The sequence below is a fragment of the Ursus maritimus genome, unplaced genomic scaffold (assembly GCF_017311325.1).
Source record: "Ursus maritimus isolate PB19 unplaced genomic scaffold, ASM1731132v1 scaffold_13, whole genome shotgun sequence".
Lineage (NCBI taxonomy): Eukaryota > Metazoa > Chordata > Mammalia > Carnivora > Ursidae > Ursus > Ursus maritimus.
In genome coordinates, this window is record NW_024423675.1 from 27,040,006 (window position 1) to 27,055,186 (window position 15,181).

Consider the following 15,181-nt stretch of genomic DNA (forward strand, 5'->3'; position numbering starts at 1 on the left):
CTCCACCCCCAAACTACTGGAACTTATAGGGCAATTCAGTAATGTGGCGGGATACAAAATCAATGCTCAGAAATCAGTTGCATTTCTATACATGAATAATGAGACTGAAGAAAGAGAAATTAGGGAATCCATCCCATTTACAATAGCACCAAAAACCATACGTTACTTTGGAATTAACTTAACTAGAGACTTAAAAGATCTATATTCTAGAAACTATAAATCACTCTTGAAAGACATTGAAGAAGACACAAAAAGATGGAAAAATATTCCATGCTCATGGATTGGAAGAATTAACATAGTTAAAATGTCCATGCTACCCAGAGCAATCTACACTTTCAATGCCATCCCAATCAAAATACCAATGACATTTTTCAAAGAACTGGAACAAATAGTCCTTAAATTTGTATGGAACCAGAAAAGGCCCTGAATCGCCAAGGAACTGTTGAAAAGGAAAAACAAAATTGAGGGCATCACAATGCCGGATTTCGAGCTGTACTACAAAGCTGTGATCACAAAGACAGCATGGTACTGGCACAAAAACAGACACATAGACCAATGGAACAGAATAGAGAACCCAGAAATGGACCCTCGGCTCTTTGGGCAACTAATCTTTGACAAAGCAGGAAAAAAAAACCCAGTGCAAAAAAGACAGTCTCTTCAATAAATGGTGCTGGGAAAATTGGACAGCTACATGCAAAAGAATGAAACTTGACCACTCTCTCACACCATACACAAAGATAAACTCCAAATGGACGAAAGACCTCGATGTGAGACAGGAATCCATCAAAATTCTAGAGGAGAACATAGGCAGCAACCTCTACGACATCGGCCAAAGCAACCTTTTTCATGACACATCCCCAAAGGCAAGAGAAACAAAAGATAAAATGAATTTATGGGACTTCATCAAGATTAAAAGTTTCTGCACAGCCAAGGAAACAGTCAGAAAAACTAAGAGGCAGCCCACGGAATGGGAGAAGATATTTGCAAATGACACTACAGATAAAGGACTGGTATCCAAGATCTACAAAGAACTTCTCAAACTCAATACACAAGAAACAAATAAACAAATCAAAAAATGGGCAGAAGATATGAACAGACACTTTTCCAATGAAGACATACAAATGGCTAACAGACACATGAAAAAATGTTCAAAATCATTAGCCATCAGGGAAATTCAAATCAAAACCACACAAAGATACCACCTTACGCCAGTTAGAATGGCAAAAATTGACAAGGCAAGAAACAACAATTGCTGGAGAGGATGTGGAGAAAGGGGATCCCTCCTACATTGTTGGTGGGAATGCAGGTTGGTACAGCCACTCTGGAAAACAGTGTGGAGGTCCCTTAAAAAGTTAAAAATTGAGCTACCCTATTACCCAGTCATTGCACTACTGGGTATTTAACCCAAAGATACAGACGTAGTGAAGAGAAAGGCCATATGCACCCCAATGTTCATAGCAGCATTGTCCACAATAGCTAAATTGTGGAAGGAGCCGAGATGCCCTTCAACAGATGACTGGATTAAGAAGATTTGGTCCAGATATACAATGGAATATTAGTCAGCCATCAGAAAGAACGATTTCACAACATTTGCAGCAACATGGATGGGACTGGAGGAGATAATGCTAAGTGAAATAAGTCAAGCAGAGAAAGACAATTATCATATGGTTTCACTCATTTATGGAACATAAGAAATAGGAAGATCGGTAGGAGAACGAAGAGAAGAATGAAGGGGGGGTAAACAGAAGGGGGAATGAACCATGAGAGACTGTGGACTCTGGGAAACAAACTGAGGGCTTCAGAGGGAAATGGGTGGGAGATTGGGATAAGTCGGTGATGGGTATTAAGGAGAGCACATATTGCATGGTGCACTGGGTGTTATATGCAAATAAGGAATCATGGAACACTGCATCAAAAACTGGGAATGTACTCTATGGTGACTAATATAACAAAATAAAAATTATTTAAAAAAAAAGAAATCCATGAAAGCAAAAATAAAAAATAAAGAAATAAAAATTTTTAAAAAGCAAAAATGTAAAAAAAAAAAGTATAGGAAAAAAAATAGGGAAAATAAAACCTGACAGACAGTGCTATTACAGAAGATGTGGTGATGCCAACGAGAACTGGGGCTAAGTTTGAGAACACAGATCAAGAGAATAACGCATGTGCTTCTTTCCACTCTGGTTTTTATGTGTGCCATACAGGATGATTTCTGCCTAACTCCATCATGTATGCTCTGCTTTGTTAAGGAAAGGGAAAAACATATCCATCCATTTCCTGGGCTCTCGAGAAGCATTCTTCTCAGTGTCTCCACTGGACCTTCTCTCTACCCATCACAGGATTCACCAGATTCCACTGTAAGTAGCTGTTCACAAACCTATCTTTCCCCACAAGCACAATGCCTGCAGAAACAGTGGATAATTAGTAAACGTTTATTAGAAGAATAAATGAATTCCCATGCATTATCACATAACTAAGGCCATAAGTCATTCTCATTCTCAACCAGTTGTTTTCAAGGGCGATTACTTACCTCTGCCCCCGAAGAACAGCTGCATACAGATGAATGCATTGACTGTCTTGAACCAACCAATACAGGAGCCCATCGCTAAGGTCTAAAGTTAGAGCAACTACCTAAATAGAAAATAAGGTAAGAAAATGAATCAAATACATGTCTGGAGGATACCTTTGTGAATAAGTCACACCTACACAATAGACTTTAATATCTTCTTTGGAATAAAAAACTCAGTGATTTTTACCTTCCACTGAATACAAAATTATGTGAGTGTGCCTATTGTTATGAAATTTGAATGTAGACACTGGTTTTCTAAAAATCCTCAAAAGGCAGGGACTTCTATAAATTTAGCTCTGGTGGTTCTCAAAGTATGATTCTCGGACCCACAGCATCAGCATCACCTAGAAACTTATCACAAATTCTCAACACATTTCAGGTCCTACTGAATCAGGAACTTTGAACCACAGTGTTAAGCCTTGCCTAAAGCTGGCCAGAAATTTGGACTCTGGCCACATCAGCCAATGAATTTCTTTGTTGTTTTAATCTGTTGTTCCCAAACATGGATGCACATTAGAATCATCTGCTGAGTTCTTTAAACCCCTTCAATTCCCAGAGTGCCTCCTATTAAGTTATAATCTCTGGAGTTGGAACCCAGTTTCCAGTGTGTTTTCAAATTCTCCAGATAATTCCAATATGTCACCAAGCTTGAGAACCAAGGTCTTAAGCCATTTTAAATTATATTTTCTGTTAATTAAACCAAAACATCCTGACACGTTTAAAAAATATAATACACACAGGGTTTTTATGTGTTATAATTAGATAGAGTCAGGTATATATAAAGTTCTATTTCCAGCTAACATCTGAAAACCACTCCTTACTAATCTTTCCTCGTCTTCTTGAAATGGTGCCTGTCTTAATTTTATGTCCAGTTGTCTAGGTAAGGCCTGAGGAACGACTGCTTCTCTTATGAAACAGACCGCATGGATAGAAGTTACAACACAAGGGAACTATTTGCTTTCTTTGGCTTTACAGGTATTTTTCAAATAAGCTGAGATTGCCAGGTGCCTGACCTCAGAGTGGTTGACTGTTTCTAGAGCAGACCTAGAGGCTAAGAGGAATCAAGGATTAAAGTTGATGACTATGTCTTTAACAAGACACCGCAGCATAAAAACAAAAATGATGAGCCAGTGAGAAATGTAAAAAAGAATACAGCAAGGTATCCAAGAACTGAAAATTCTTGCTGACAGGTTCCCCAAGGCCTGCTCCAAAGGCCCATCACTGCGAGAAACTCCAGGGGTCATATATATCACAGCCTCTGTCTTCAAGGAAACTCAACCTCCTCCTTTCCCACAAGATTAAACAACAACAACAAAAACCCTATTCTAGCAATCCCCAGCCCTTGGGAAGTTGCATCATGTCCTTGCCTCAGGCTAAAAGAAATGTACTGACTATTGTCTCAGTTAAAGTAAAATCGGGTTCATCTGGTTTGGTTATTTATAATGAGATGCACTCGAGTTTTCCGAATTACAAAGTCTCTTTTATCTCTTAAAAAAAGAATACTCTACAACTCCCTGTTCTAGAATACAGCAAGCAACTCGAGCTCTAAGCAAAATTCAGGTGTTGAGTCATTACCTCATTCCTTTGCATCTGTGGTTTGGGCCCATATTTAAACAGAGCCAGAGGATGTTCCATAAATCTTCGGTAACCGTTGTTATGTTTAATAATGCCCATGCCTTGGAAAGGATCCTTTTGATCGAAACTAAAAGCTTGAGGTTTAATCCTGTGGTAAAATGTACTATGTACTAGGAGCCCGCCCGATCCATCAGATGTGGCAAAGGGTATCTGTTCACTTTAGATGAGAATCTCGTCGCATTCTCCCTTTGAATCACACAAATATCAAGTCTTCCTCTAAGTAATCGCTGACTACTTTATTATACCTGCTGACAGCAAAGTGTCTCCTGACTCCGTGATAAGTCTATGAGTAACGTATGAAGGAATGACAGTGAAATGGAGAGTTTTGCTCAGTGCAAAATGTGTTACCTTCAAAACACCCACTAGCATTAATGGAAGCAGATGGGTAAGACATCAAACCATGGACCCAGAACACAGATTTGTATAAGCAGCAAGGCTCGCCAGCCAGTGAGAGGACTTGGATTGGGGGTTTAAGCAAGGGTGTGCTTCCCCAAACATGCTGAGAAATTTAATTTCTCACTCATTCACAGAAAAGTCCCCAGGGCCACTGTAGAACTTTCCTGAGTGAACATGTCTCAAATGACCAGATTGGACCAGTAGGGGAAATTACTGACAAAGCCCCAGGAATAGATAAAAAGTTACTCCTGAGATAATATTATCTTTAATAAGCTTTTATGAAAATAAAAGTGCTTTGCCCCAACACTTATTATTGAGGCATAAAAAATATACTCTCCTGTATTCAGACTGAAGTGGCCCCAAAATAGAATTAAGGGATGTTTTCATGATCTGACAGGAATGATTAATCTCTGAATATGTGTGTAAATTTTCATTTCTTTTAAATGTCTGTGCTATAATCTGTATATGCAAATAAGGTCTTTGAAATACCCTAGGAATTACAGTCCACGTATCCTGGAATTGGAGATCATGTAACTCACAATTCGTTTGTTTATAAATGATCTGGTATATCTATATTATGTGTATTTTATCTCTATTGGCAGAAAAAAATGATTAAAAAATAAGAAAAAATTTAAGGAATATTCTAGGTTGAAATAGGATGAACACTTTTCTTTTTCATGCTTTTCTAAATTCCTACAGCAAACATATGTTACTGCTATGATCAGGAAACACAAAATTTAGAAATTAAGATGAATAGCTACAGGGTTTTAAGAAAATAGGTACTGCTCCTAGAAGTTGAGCAAGTAACATGTGTTTAGAAGCATTCCTATATCAGGTGTGTTTTTCAGATTTAGTTACGGTAATAAGAACTTAACTATTAAGTGGTTACCATGTGCCTGGAACTATTCTCAGTACTTCCCATTAATTATCTCATTTAATCTTTGCAACAACCCTAAGAAGAAGGACAATTGCTAATATTCCCATTTTTCGGATAAGGAAACAGACAAAGAAAAGTCAAATAATTTGCCTAGGAGTGATGCAGCTTTTAGAGCAGTCAGTACCCAAAATTGATGGAATATAAGAAAACATCTAATCATTACCCAACAAGAAGCTCTAAAATATCCAATATAATTCCTGAGAACTATAAAAACAGAAATTAAGATGCTTTTAAGTGTGGGTCCATTCAAGATAAAGCAAATTACAAAATTCTCCATATTGTATTTTTATTTATTTAATCATTATGACAATTAAATGAGACTTAGAGAAATTTTGGTTATACCAACATCTGGACAGTATTTCCTTTCAGATTCTACCTGAACTATTCACAATAAGCAGAAACAGTAGTCATAACTGTATAATAGCACTATTTAATATTACTAAGTGATCAAATCTTATTTTTAATTCGTCACCTTTTTCCCAGAAATCCAAGGCTGTGCCTGTAGTATAAGGGAACTTTCTCCATTTAGCCTGGTACTTTCCACTGAGTATAATGTGGTCCAATAGAGAAAACCTCCAACTGCATCCACCACCATGTCATTCACCAACAACTTCACATGAGTCACAATGTCTGTGTGCCCTGTCAACAGAGACTGCCTTTGTATCTAGAAAACATAAGTGTACGGTGGGTTAATAATTTTCACATGACATGGTTATTTCTGAGTAGCTTATTGCAATCATTAGTAAACTGCTCCATTCATCCAATCCCGAATATTTATTAGCACTATGTGCTCAGTAGTGTGCAAACCCTTGGGGACATAATAGTCACGGGGAACACCCTCGTGGAGCTCATCTCTTTTCATGACTCTAGAAAAAAGGGAGGCAAATTGATTTTGACTTAAAATGTTTACTTTTCCTAATCATACAACCAGACAATTGAAAAACTGCTAGATAAGAATGCATTTGATTGGACTCTTGAGAAGATGTATACATCCTGATAAATGATGATGTCTCTCCTTTCTCTTCTCTATCGGTATATTTCCCTAATATTAATTACTGCCATTACTGCATACCTATTATGTGTCAGGCAGTGTATATTTTCATCTTTAAAATATTAGCTTCTGTAACCCTAACATTATAAAGGATTTCTATCTCAAGTTAACCAGGTTCAAAGAAGTTAAGTAATTTTCCCTGGGGTTAAACAATTTTGTAAGAGATAGAGCAAACACTTGAAAGCAGTTTTTACATCTACTCTTCCACTTCCTCCTTCAAAACTATTTTTAAACTAATCCATTTCAGGGAGTATTCTCAGATTTACCCCATTCAACTCCATTCCATCTGCATATCGTTGGCACTTATGAATTCAGACTATACCACATTGCTTTGTCTCTAAATACATTGCTTTGCATGCTTCTTCTATTATTTTATATATGTTTTTTATCTCGTCAAAAGTACAAGGACGAGTAGCGATGGTTTGCACAACAGTGAGCATACTAAAAAACACTGTGTTTTATACAATAAAAGGGTGAAATTTATTGTATGTGAATTGTATCTCATAAAGTTGAATTTTTTAAAGCATATACATGTCTACTACTTACTTTATATTCCCTACTACGCCTATCCTCATGGCTTTCAACACATTGGTAGTAGATACACAACTGTTGAGTGAATAAATGGACAATTAGTGCCCTCCTGATTAGAAAATGACTCCAGGATAATATTTCTTGACCGGTCAGACCACTATTCTCATCATTAGCCATCCTTCTCTTCGAAGTCTACCACTACGCAGCTGCGCAGGATGGCTTCCTTTTGCATCCAGCTACACTTTCCAGCCTCTCCGCCCTACTCTGCGCCCCTGGAGGCTGGGGCTATAGACTGCATCAGCTGGACTCCTCTGGCTTCCAGGGACCTGCAGCCAATGGACGCACTGACAGAAGATCCAAGGGCAGAAGGAAAGAAGGCCAGGTGGCCTTAGTCACTCAGATCTGACAGTGGCTGGGTTTCACGTCAGCAGCTCCTATAACTACAGCCCTCACCAGCTTCTGCCCCTCAGCCCCCTGCCCCCATCTGCCTGAAGGTGGTTGTATCTTCCCCCACTTCCTAGCCCCGGGCGTGCTTCCACATCCTTTGCTCATTTCCCTTAGCCTTCTCCACACCTTTGAAAATAGTCGCTTCTCTGGGTTTCCTTTAATCATGCCTTGGGGTGTGTCATCTTCCTCCAGGACACTGACCCACAGGTGAACGTTTTCATATATTTAAGATATTACTGAAAATAGAGAACTAGTATACCAAATAGTGATATAAAGCTTCCTTTCCATATAAATGTCTCTTAAATAAAAAGTGAGTAGGTTTGGAGACAATATTAAATAAATAATAGCATAGGTGGCATCCAAGGATGAAAAAGAAATCATGAAAATGACATGGAAGTCACCGAAGTGGGTATTGTTCTAAAGCATCCAGAATGCTGAGCTTTAACTTACCACGTATGTCTTTCCAGCCCAGTAGAGAAATTGACCCAGCCAATCAAAGGCTAAAGCCCCTGCTCCTGTGATGTTGGATATGGGATAGTTTTCTGAGACATCCGTCCCGTTCAGCAGCCACACGTAAACATCCCCTTTCATGTCGCTGTAGTAGAGGCTGTTGTTATACCAATCCATGTCTCAAAACAAAGTGAATTGGTAGCAGTTATTTCTCAGGCACGCCAGCATAAGTGTGGTGAGTCCACCCATCACACATGCATCTCCATATAATTGTAAAGCGCATACGAACATGATATTCATTAGAACTTCAGGGATCTGTCAAGAATGTTTCAATAATGTTCTTGCAAAATCTCAACCCCTGGGACTACGGAGAGGGATTAATATTCACTGAGCCCCACGTCTTTGCCAGACATTGTCCTGGACACTTAACACACCTCACTTACATCTGAAAACAAAGGTATGAATTAGGAATTATCCCCGTTTTCGGGGCGCCTGGATGGCACAGCGGTTAAGTGTCTGCCTTCGGCTCAGGGCGTGATCCCGGCGTTATGGGATCGAGCCCCACATCAGGCTCCTCCTCTATGAGCCTGCTTCTTCCTCTCCCACTCCCCCTGCTTGTGTTCCCTCTCTCGCTGGCTGTCTCTATCTCTGTCGAATAAATAAATAAAATCTTTAAAAAAAAAAAAGGAATTATCCCCATTTTCGACTTGGTAAACCTGAGACTCAGTGAGATTATCTCTGCCCTAGGCCTCACAGATTCAAACAGTAGAAGCCCAGATTCAAGACAACTCCAAAGCATCATTCTTTCTACTGTGACCACACTGCTTCCTAAGTCCAAGTCCTCCCTCTATTGCTCAGAAATGCCGTACTTTTAGTGGCCCAGCAAATAGAACAAATAATTCACGTAATTAGAGAAAATGTCTGCAGGCAAGCTCACCGGTACACCATCCCACAATGAAGACTTTCCTTCATCCTAAGGTCTTCAAGGCAAAATCGCATACTTATTACTTAATAATCGTCTTTGTCAAGAAATTATTCTTCCACTTTACTTAGAACTTCACGCAACCATTCCTTGCTTCAGTCTTATAGCGACTATAGTAAATTACTTAAGTGTAGCTGTTTTCGTGGAACCAGAGAGGTTGTTACCTCGAGATAACATTGAGAGGTTCAAATACAGGAGAACTATATCAAAGCCTTACTAAAATGGACATAAATCAATAAATAGCCTCACATTTGAAATAATAAATAACACCCATACAGGAGAACTGGCATTTTCTTAATGGCATCACTGGTAGTGTAGTTCAGTCAATGTTTTTTCCTTTCGTTATTGACCTTATACCAAAACACTCAATTCTTTGGATGTATTGAAGAGCTTAGGAGGTCTTATATGTGGAAACCTGACATCCAAGTGGACAAGGATTTGGTGGTTACCTGACACATTTCCTATATCAGAGGATAAGAATTCTCCTGGGCCAAAGCTATTCAATGGCTTACTCCAAAGACCATCTTCTTTCACAGCCATGATAAATGGTGGTTCTGAAGCTGTTTGGTGAAAAAGAAATTAAAAGAAATATCACAGAAAGCACATGTTTTAAGGTACACATCTTATACCCAAGATTTCCTTTATAAAGTAGAAGACTATTGACATTTGAAAAATACTATGGAAGGATATGAGTGATTACATCTGCTTAACAGAATTATCTATTGTATTAATAGATATTGTGTTAAGAGATAATTTTCTGATTTTTACATAAATAATTGAAATTGAGTGTGAAGAGAAATGTGTGGTGATACTGCCTCCATAGCAATGCCATGGTCATGGCACCATTTCCCCTCCCCCTTTGGCTATTGGTTGCCATGGCTCCATGCAGAGCCCCCAGAAGTCATGGTGATAACAACAGCAATATAAGTGTTATAGTTCTCTTTCCACATTCTTTCAGCCAAGAGGGTGGAGTTCAGCATAATTTACAGCCCTCAACGTCTCTCACCATGACCTTCAGAGTTCAAAGGGTATTAATTGCTTCATAAACCATGAGAAAGAAGAAAACCATAAAGAAGAAGAAAATTATATTGTTTCCTCAAAGATCTCTTGAAAAAGTTAAGATAATAATTTAGAAACATAAATTAAATATCACACAATGCTTTATTTGCTTTCCTCATGCAGATAATAAACACATACTCAAGAGATCCACGCATCCTCATTCCAGTTTCTTTACCACATCGGAGTTAAGGACACAGGGAATAAACCTATTTTGTCAAAATTACTCCTCAATCAAGAGCATGTTCTCACCTGGCACCAGGGTAGTACCCACCGACGGCTCTGACCAAGGGCCCGGCCCCTTGGGAGAACTGGCTCTCACGGAAACTTTGTATCTCGTAGCACTCTGCAGCTCGGGCACATGAAGCATGGTCCCACTGATGTTCGAGAAAACATGAGTGGTTTCAGGAAAGTCTTGCATTGATACTTTCACCTCATAAATCCAGTTCTGCCAGGCAGAGGGGCCTAATCAGAAGAGTTAAACCATATTACTCACCAGGATGAGCGAGCCAAGGGCAAACAAAAGGCTGTCCATGAATTCATCTACAGCTTCATCGTGAGTGGAAGGGTAATTGGGCAGTAAACATGCTACCTGCTAGTCGCCAGGGTTACCCTGACGATAGGACTAGGACACTGTCCATTCCAGCCACGCCATAGTCCATGCTCCCTCGAAGGGGACATCATTTCCAACACATCAGAGTCAAAGCTCAGTCAAAGCTACACATGTGGCTGCATAAAATTATCAGAGGTGTGTCAAGTAACACCCCCAGGAGTACCCGGGCTCCTAAGAAAGAAATGTTTAATGATGAATCTCTAATGTAACGCTCAGTGTTTGTACAGCTTGTTCGTCCCAGAAGCCCAAACTATACAAAACCAAACAACAACAACAACAAAAACTGCCTCTCGAGTGGTTGAAATATACAGCAGACTGGCATAATTAGCTTTGCCTTCAAGTCAAAAATAGCCCATGTTTGCTCAATACTCTAGGACCAGGAGTTGGCAAACTACAGCCCACAGGCCAAATCTGGCCCACTGCCTGTTTTTGTATATAAAATTGTACTGGAGCAGCCACAGTTCCTCATTTACATATTATCTAGGGCTGATTACACACGCAACGACAGACTTGAGGACTTACACAGAGACCAGATGGCCCACAGAGCTGAACATATGTATACTATCTAGTCCTTCCTTTACAGAAAAAGCTAGATCCTGTGCTAAGTGTTCTACTGACACACCTTAGTTCTGTCTGTATGACAATCCCAGTGAAAGATGTCATTAACGCTCCCATTTTCTAGTAGTGAAACCCAATGCATGGAGCAGTTCAGTAATCTGCCCAGAATCATTCTGCCAATAAAGGACAAGACCAGCCTTTGACCCCATGCAGGCTGGTTCCAGAGCCTGTCTGCTTACCCTCCACACACACTGCCTGTCTGGAGATGAAAATGCAAGTTCAAAGAGTTTTAGGAAGTTGCTCCAATTCATGCAAGGTCTGGATGGACCCAAATCTCAACCCGTCTGCTCTATCCCTCTGGCTAACATATTCACTCAGACCAAAATGTCAGTGCCTGGCTCCTGGTAGACATTCAATAAACGTTCCAACTAGTGTTAGCATATTCACGAGAAATATAGAGATCCTTCTAGCGTAAAACCAATAAATGCGGAACAAATGTATAAGCACTTTTTCTGGAGCTAAATAGCACTTCTGGTTGATGACTGAATAATCACATACAGGGTCTCAAAATTGAGTCGTGATGTCAAGCAATTCAAACTTTCCTCCTTCCAGCAACACGGGGGGGGGGGGACATCCACTGAGCCAGGGCCTGGTGGGAGCCAAAGAGCACGGAGAGCTGCTGCGGGCGGCCCGGCCGCGGGTGCGGCTGGGCGTTGGAGCCGAAGATGACCAGGTTACCAAATCCAAACTCTTCTATGTGACTCAGGTCACATCCCACGATGAACTCATTAAAAGACAGAGAGTCCTGCTGGAAAACAGCCTTGCCATCTGTGACAAGGAAGTCACTGTTTTCACAAGCAAAGCTCTTCACATCAGCAAAGGAGACATGAGCTAGGATAAGATGGGAAGCAGAACCGTCCAGAAACGTTGACATGAAGACATGAGCGGTGTCATTGAAGTAAATGATTCGTTTGGACTGTGGTTTCACTGCAAAGTCCTTTAACGCGCAACTCTCCACAATATGCAGGGCTTCCGAGTCCCGACCAGATGGCACGGGGAGATCCACTCTATAGATGCCGTCTTTCAGGAGATAAAAGACATACCTGACATGGGATCAAAAGAAGCCTGGTGTGACCCAGTGCAAGCGGGGGTGAGTGACCTCCGCCCCCTGCTTCATCCTGGGTTGCAATCAGAACCATGTATCTCACCAGTCCCTAAGTACAGGGTGTCCCAAGGTGCACAGGGTAAAGGTACTTACTAAAGATATGCACTATTCATTTAAGTTAAAAGCTGGAACATTGGAAAATTTCAGCCTCGCTTTCAATGCTTTGTCTTCCAATTATATATGTGAATTTATAAGGAATCAGAATTTAAGAGCAGAAAGGGTCTTTAAGATTTTCTACCGAAGCCTACTTTTAAAGGAATGCATAGTATATAAAAATGACATGGCTAAACATGTTATTTATTGTAAAATACTTTTCTCCAAAATGCACATATTTTTAAATCCAATTCTTTCCATACATTTTCCCATGCATGGTGGAGGATAAAATAGAAGAAGGCAAAAACTTTTAACCCATTTTCTAAAACCAGTTATTGTAACGCTGTAAATATCTAGCAAAACTACCTTGCATTTTGCAGTGGACTAAGTGTTTTGTTTTTTTTTTTTTTAATATTTACCATTGAGTGGGGCAATAGAGCCACCATTTTACAATTCATGAAGAAATACCCACAAGAGAGCAAAACAGCTAGGATGGACCTCCTAGCACTTAGAAGAAGCCAGTGGAAGAATTTTGGGAAAAGAAACACCTGATTTGGAGCCAAACCTCATGGTAACAGTACACATGAATTTTTAATAATGAAACAGAAAACACCACTAAAATATTTCATTGATAAACCAAACCTGTAGATACAATTTTAACTAAAACACAAAACGATTAACTTGAATGAAGCTAGTTTAGAATTTGTGATCATGGAGACTGATGCTAACACATGTACACTTCTGCTGGGGCCCTGGGTGGCTCAGTGGGTTAAGCACCTGACTCTTAATTTTGGCTCAGGTCATGAGATCAAGCCCCAAGTTGGGCTCTGCACTGGGCGTGAAGACTGCTTAAGATTCTCTCTCTCCCTCTCCCTTTGCCACACCCCACGCCTCTCACTCTCTCTCAGAAAGAAAGAAAGAAAGAAAGAAAGAAAGAAAGAAAGAAAGAAAAAAGAAAAAAGAAAAAAGAAAAAAGAAAAAAGAAAAAAGAAAAAAGTATACTTCTGCTTAGTAAATCTTTCTCATCACAACCTCATGGATTGACGGGATTCTAACCTCTCACCACAACTGTCAAATTATTTTCCTTGTCCTATTCAGTCCCTCCCTTGTTCTCCTTGATGACTATTCCAAATCTTTATCAATATGCTCGACCCCTGTGCTAAAATAATATCCTGAAGTATAAACTCCATGTTGAGATGTGAACTTATGTTCTTCTTAAGAGACGTTTGTAGCAGGCAAAAAGCTGAAACAACTTGGCTCCTAACTGCCTGCTTTAGTTTCCCAAGTTCAAAGCTATTAAGAGAACATAGACTTCAGAGCAGACAAGAGGAAGAAGATTTGGGGTGAAGATTACAATCCTTGTACTGAAGCAGAGAGAGGGCAGGACTTTAACCCTCATTGCCACTTTGGAAGGGAAAGAAAAGAGAGGGAAGGTGTGTGGAGCTGAGGTGTTGCGCAGAGAGGGCAGAGGTGAGAAGGAGAAGAAGCAGTGGGGGGGAAGAAGGTAGGAGGTTTAGAGTAAGTACAAACTTAATGAGTGAATAATTCAATGGTGCAAAATAAGAGCAAAGAGGAAACCACTTCTAATGGAGAATAAATGATTTCACCCACCTGGAATTCCTTAGGAACACTATATAATACAAAGTGTTGCTAAAAATTACATGCTAATTTTTACAGAAACTCTATTAGTGTGTAAGGAGATGATTAGAAGACAGGTCCCGGAAGTCAAGTCCTAGCCCCACTGCAGAAGAGCTGTGTGCTCTTGGGCAATTACTAAGCTGTGCTTTACTTTCCTATCCATAAAACCGAGGTAATACAAGTACTTCATAGGGTTGAACAAGAATTACATTAATTTTTGGAAGCAATACACTTACAAGCACATATTAAGTGCCCAATTAATATTATCATTATCATTTCTAGCCTCATTTCAAAATCTAAGCACAAATCAATTTTATCTAATGGAAAAAAAAGCCAGCGGAGACCTCACTGAGATGGATTTTGAGTGACTGATTTAGTGGGTGGTTTATTTTCCTTATTATATTTATTATACATAATATTATAAATATATTTATTATTATTTATTTAGTGGGTGAAGTTTATTCATAAAATGCGTCATTTGGGGTAAATGCCAGGAGCAACGTTCCATCACATAGGATCTTACACTTTTACAAATGAGAAAAATAAGATCCAGGGACCCAAAGGACTCACCCTACAACACAGTGTTTGTAAAACATATTCTTGAATCAGTGATTCATTCAAACTTAAGTATCAAGACAAAATAAGTACCTAGTAAATTATGAATGAATGGGAATAGAAAACTTGATTTCAGATCAATAATGAGCAACCTTTTTTTTTTTTAAGAAGATCAATTCATCGGGGGTCCTGGGTGGCTCAGTCAATTAAGCATCTGCCTTCAGCTCAGGTCATGATCCCAGGGTCTTGGGATCGAGCCCTGCTTTGGGCTGCCTGCTCAGGGAGAGTGTGCTTCTCCCTCTCTCTCTGCCCCTGCCCCTGCTTGTGCGCTTGCTCTCTCTCTCAAATCAATAAATAAAATCTTTAAAAAAAGAAAAAAAGGGGATGCCTGGGTGGCTCATTTGGTTAAGCGTCTGCCTTTCACTCAGGTCATGACCCCAGGGTCCCGGGATCGAGCCCCACATCGGGCTCCTTGCTCAGCGCGAAGCCTGCTTCTCCCTCTCTC

The 15,181-nt window shown here is 39.8% G+C and overlaps 1 protein-coding gene across 1 annotated transcript in view; it reads right to left on the reverse strand.

The window, feature by feature from the left end:
* ROS1 (ROS proto-oncogene 1, receptor tyrosine kinase) overlaps nt 1-15,181 on the reverse strand; it is a 118,218-nt gene that overhangs the window by 71,285 nt on the left and 31,752 nt on the right. The window contains exons 13-18 of the mRNA XM_040627483.1: nt 11,844-12,328; nt 10,307-10,519; nt 9,448-9,558; nt 8,017-8,195; nt 6,010-6,201; nt 2,531-2,631 (exon numbers count right to left, since the gene is read on the reverse strand). Of these exons, the coding sequence (XP_040483417.1) occupies nt 2,531-2,631; nt 6,010-6,201; nt 8,017-8,195; nt 9,448-9,558; nt 10,307-10,519; nt 11,844-12,328 (1,281 nt within the window). The remainder of the gene's footprint in view (nt 1-2,530; nt 2,632-6,009; nt 6,202-8,016; nt 8,196-9,447; nt 9,559-10,306; nt 10,520-11,843; nt 12,329-15,181) is intronic.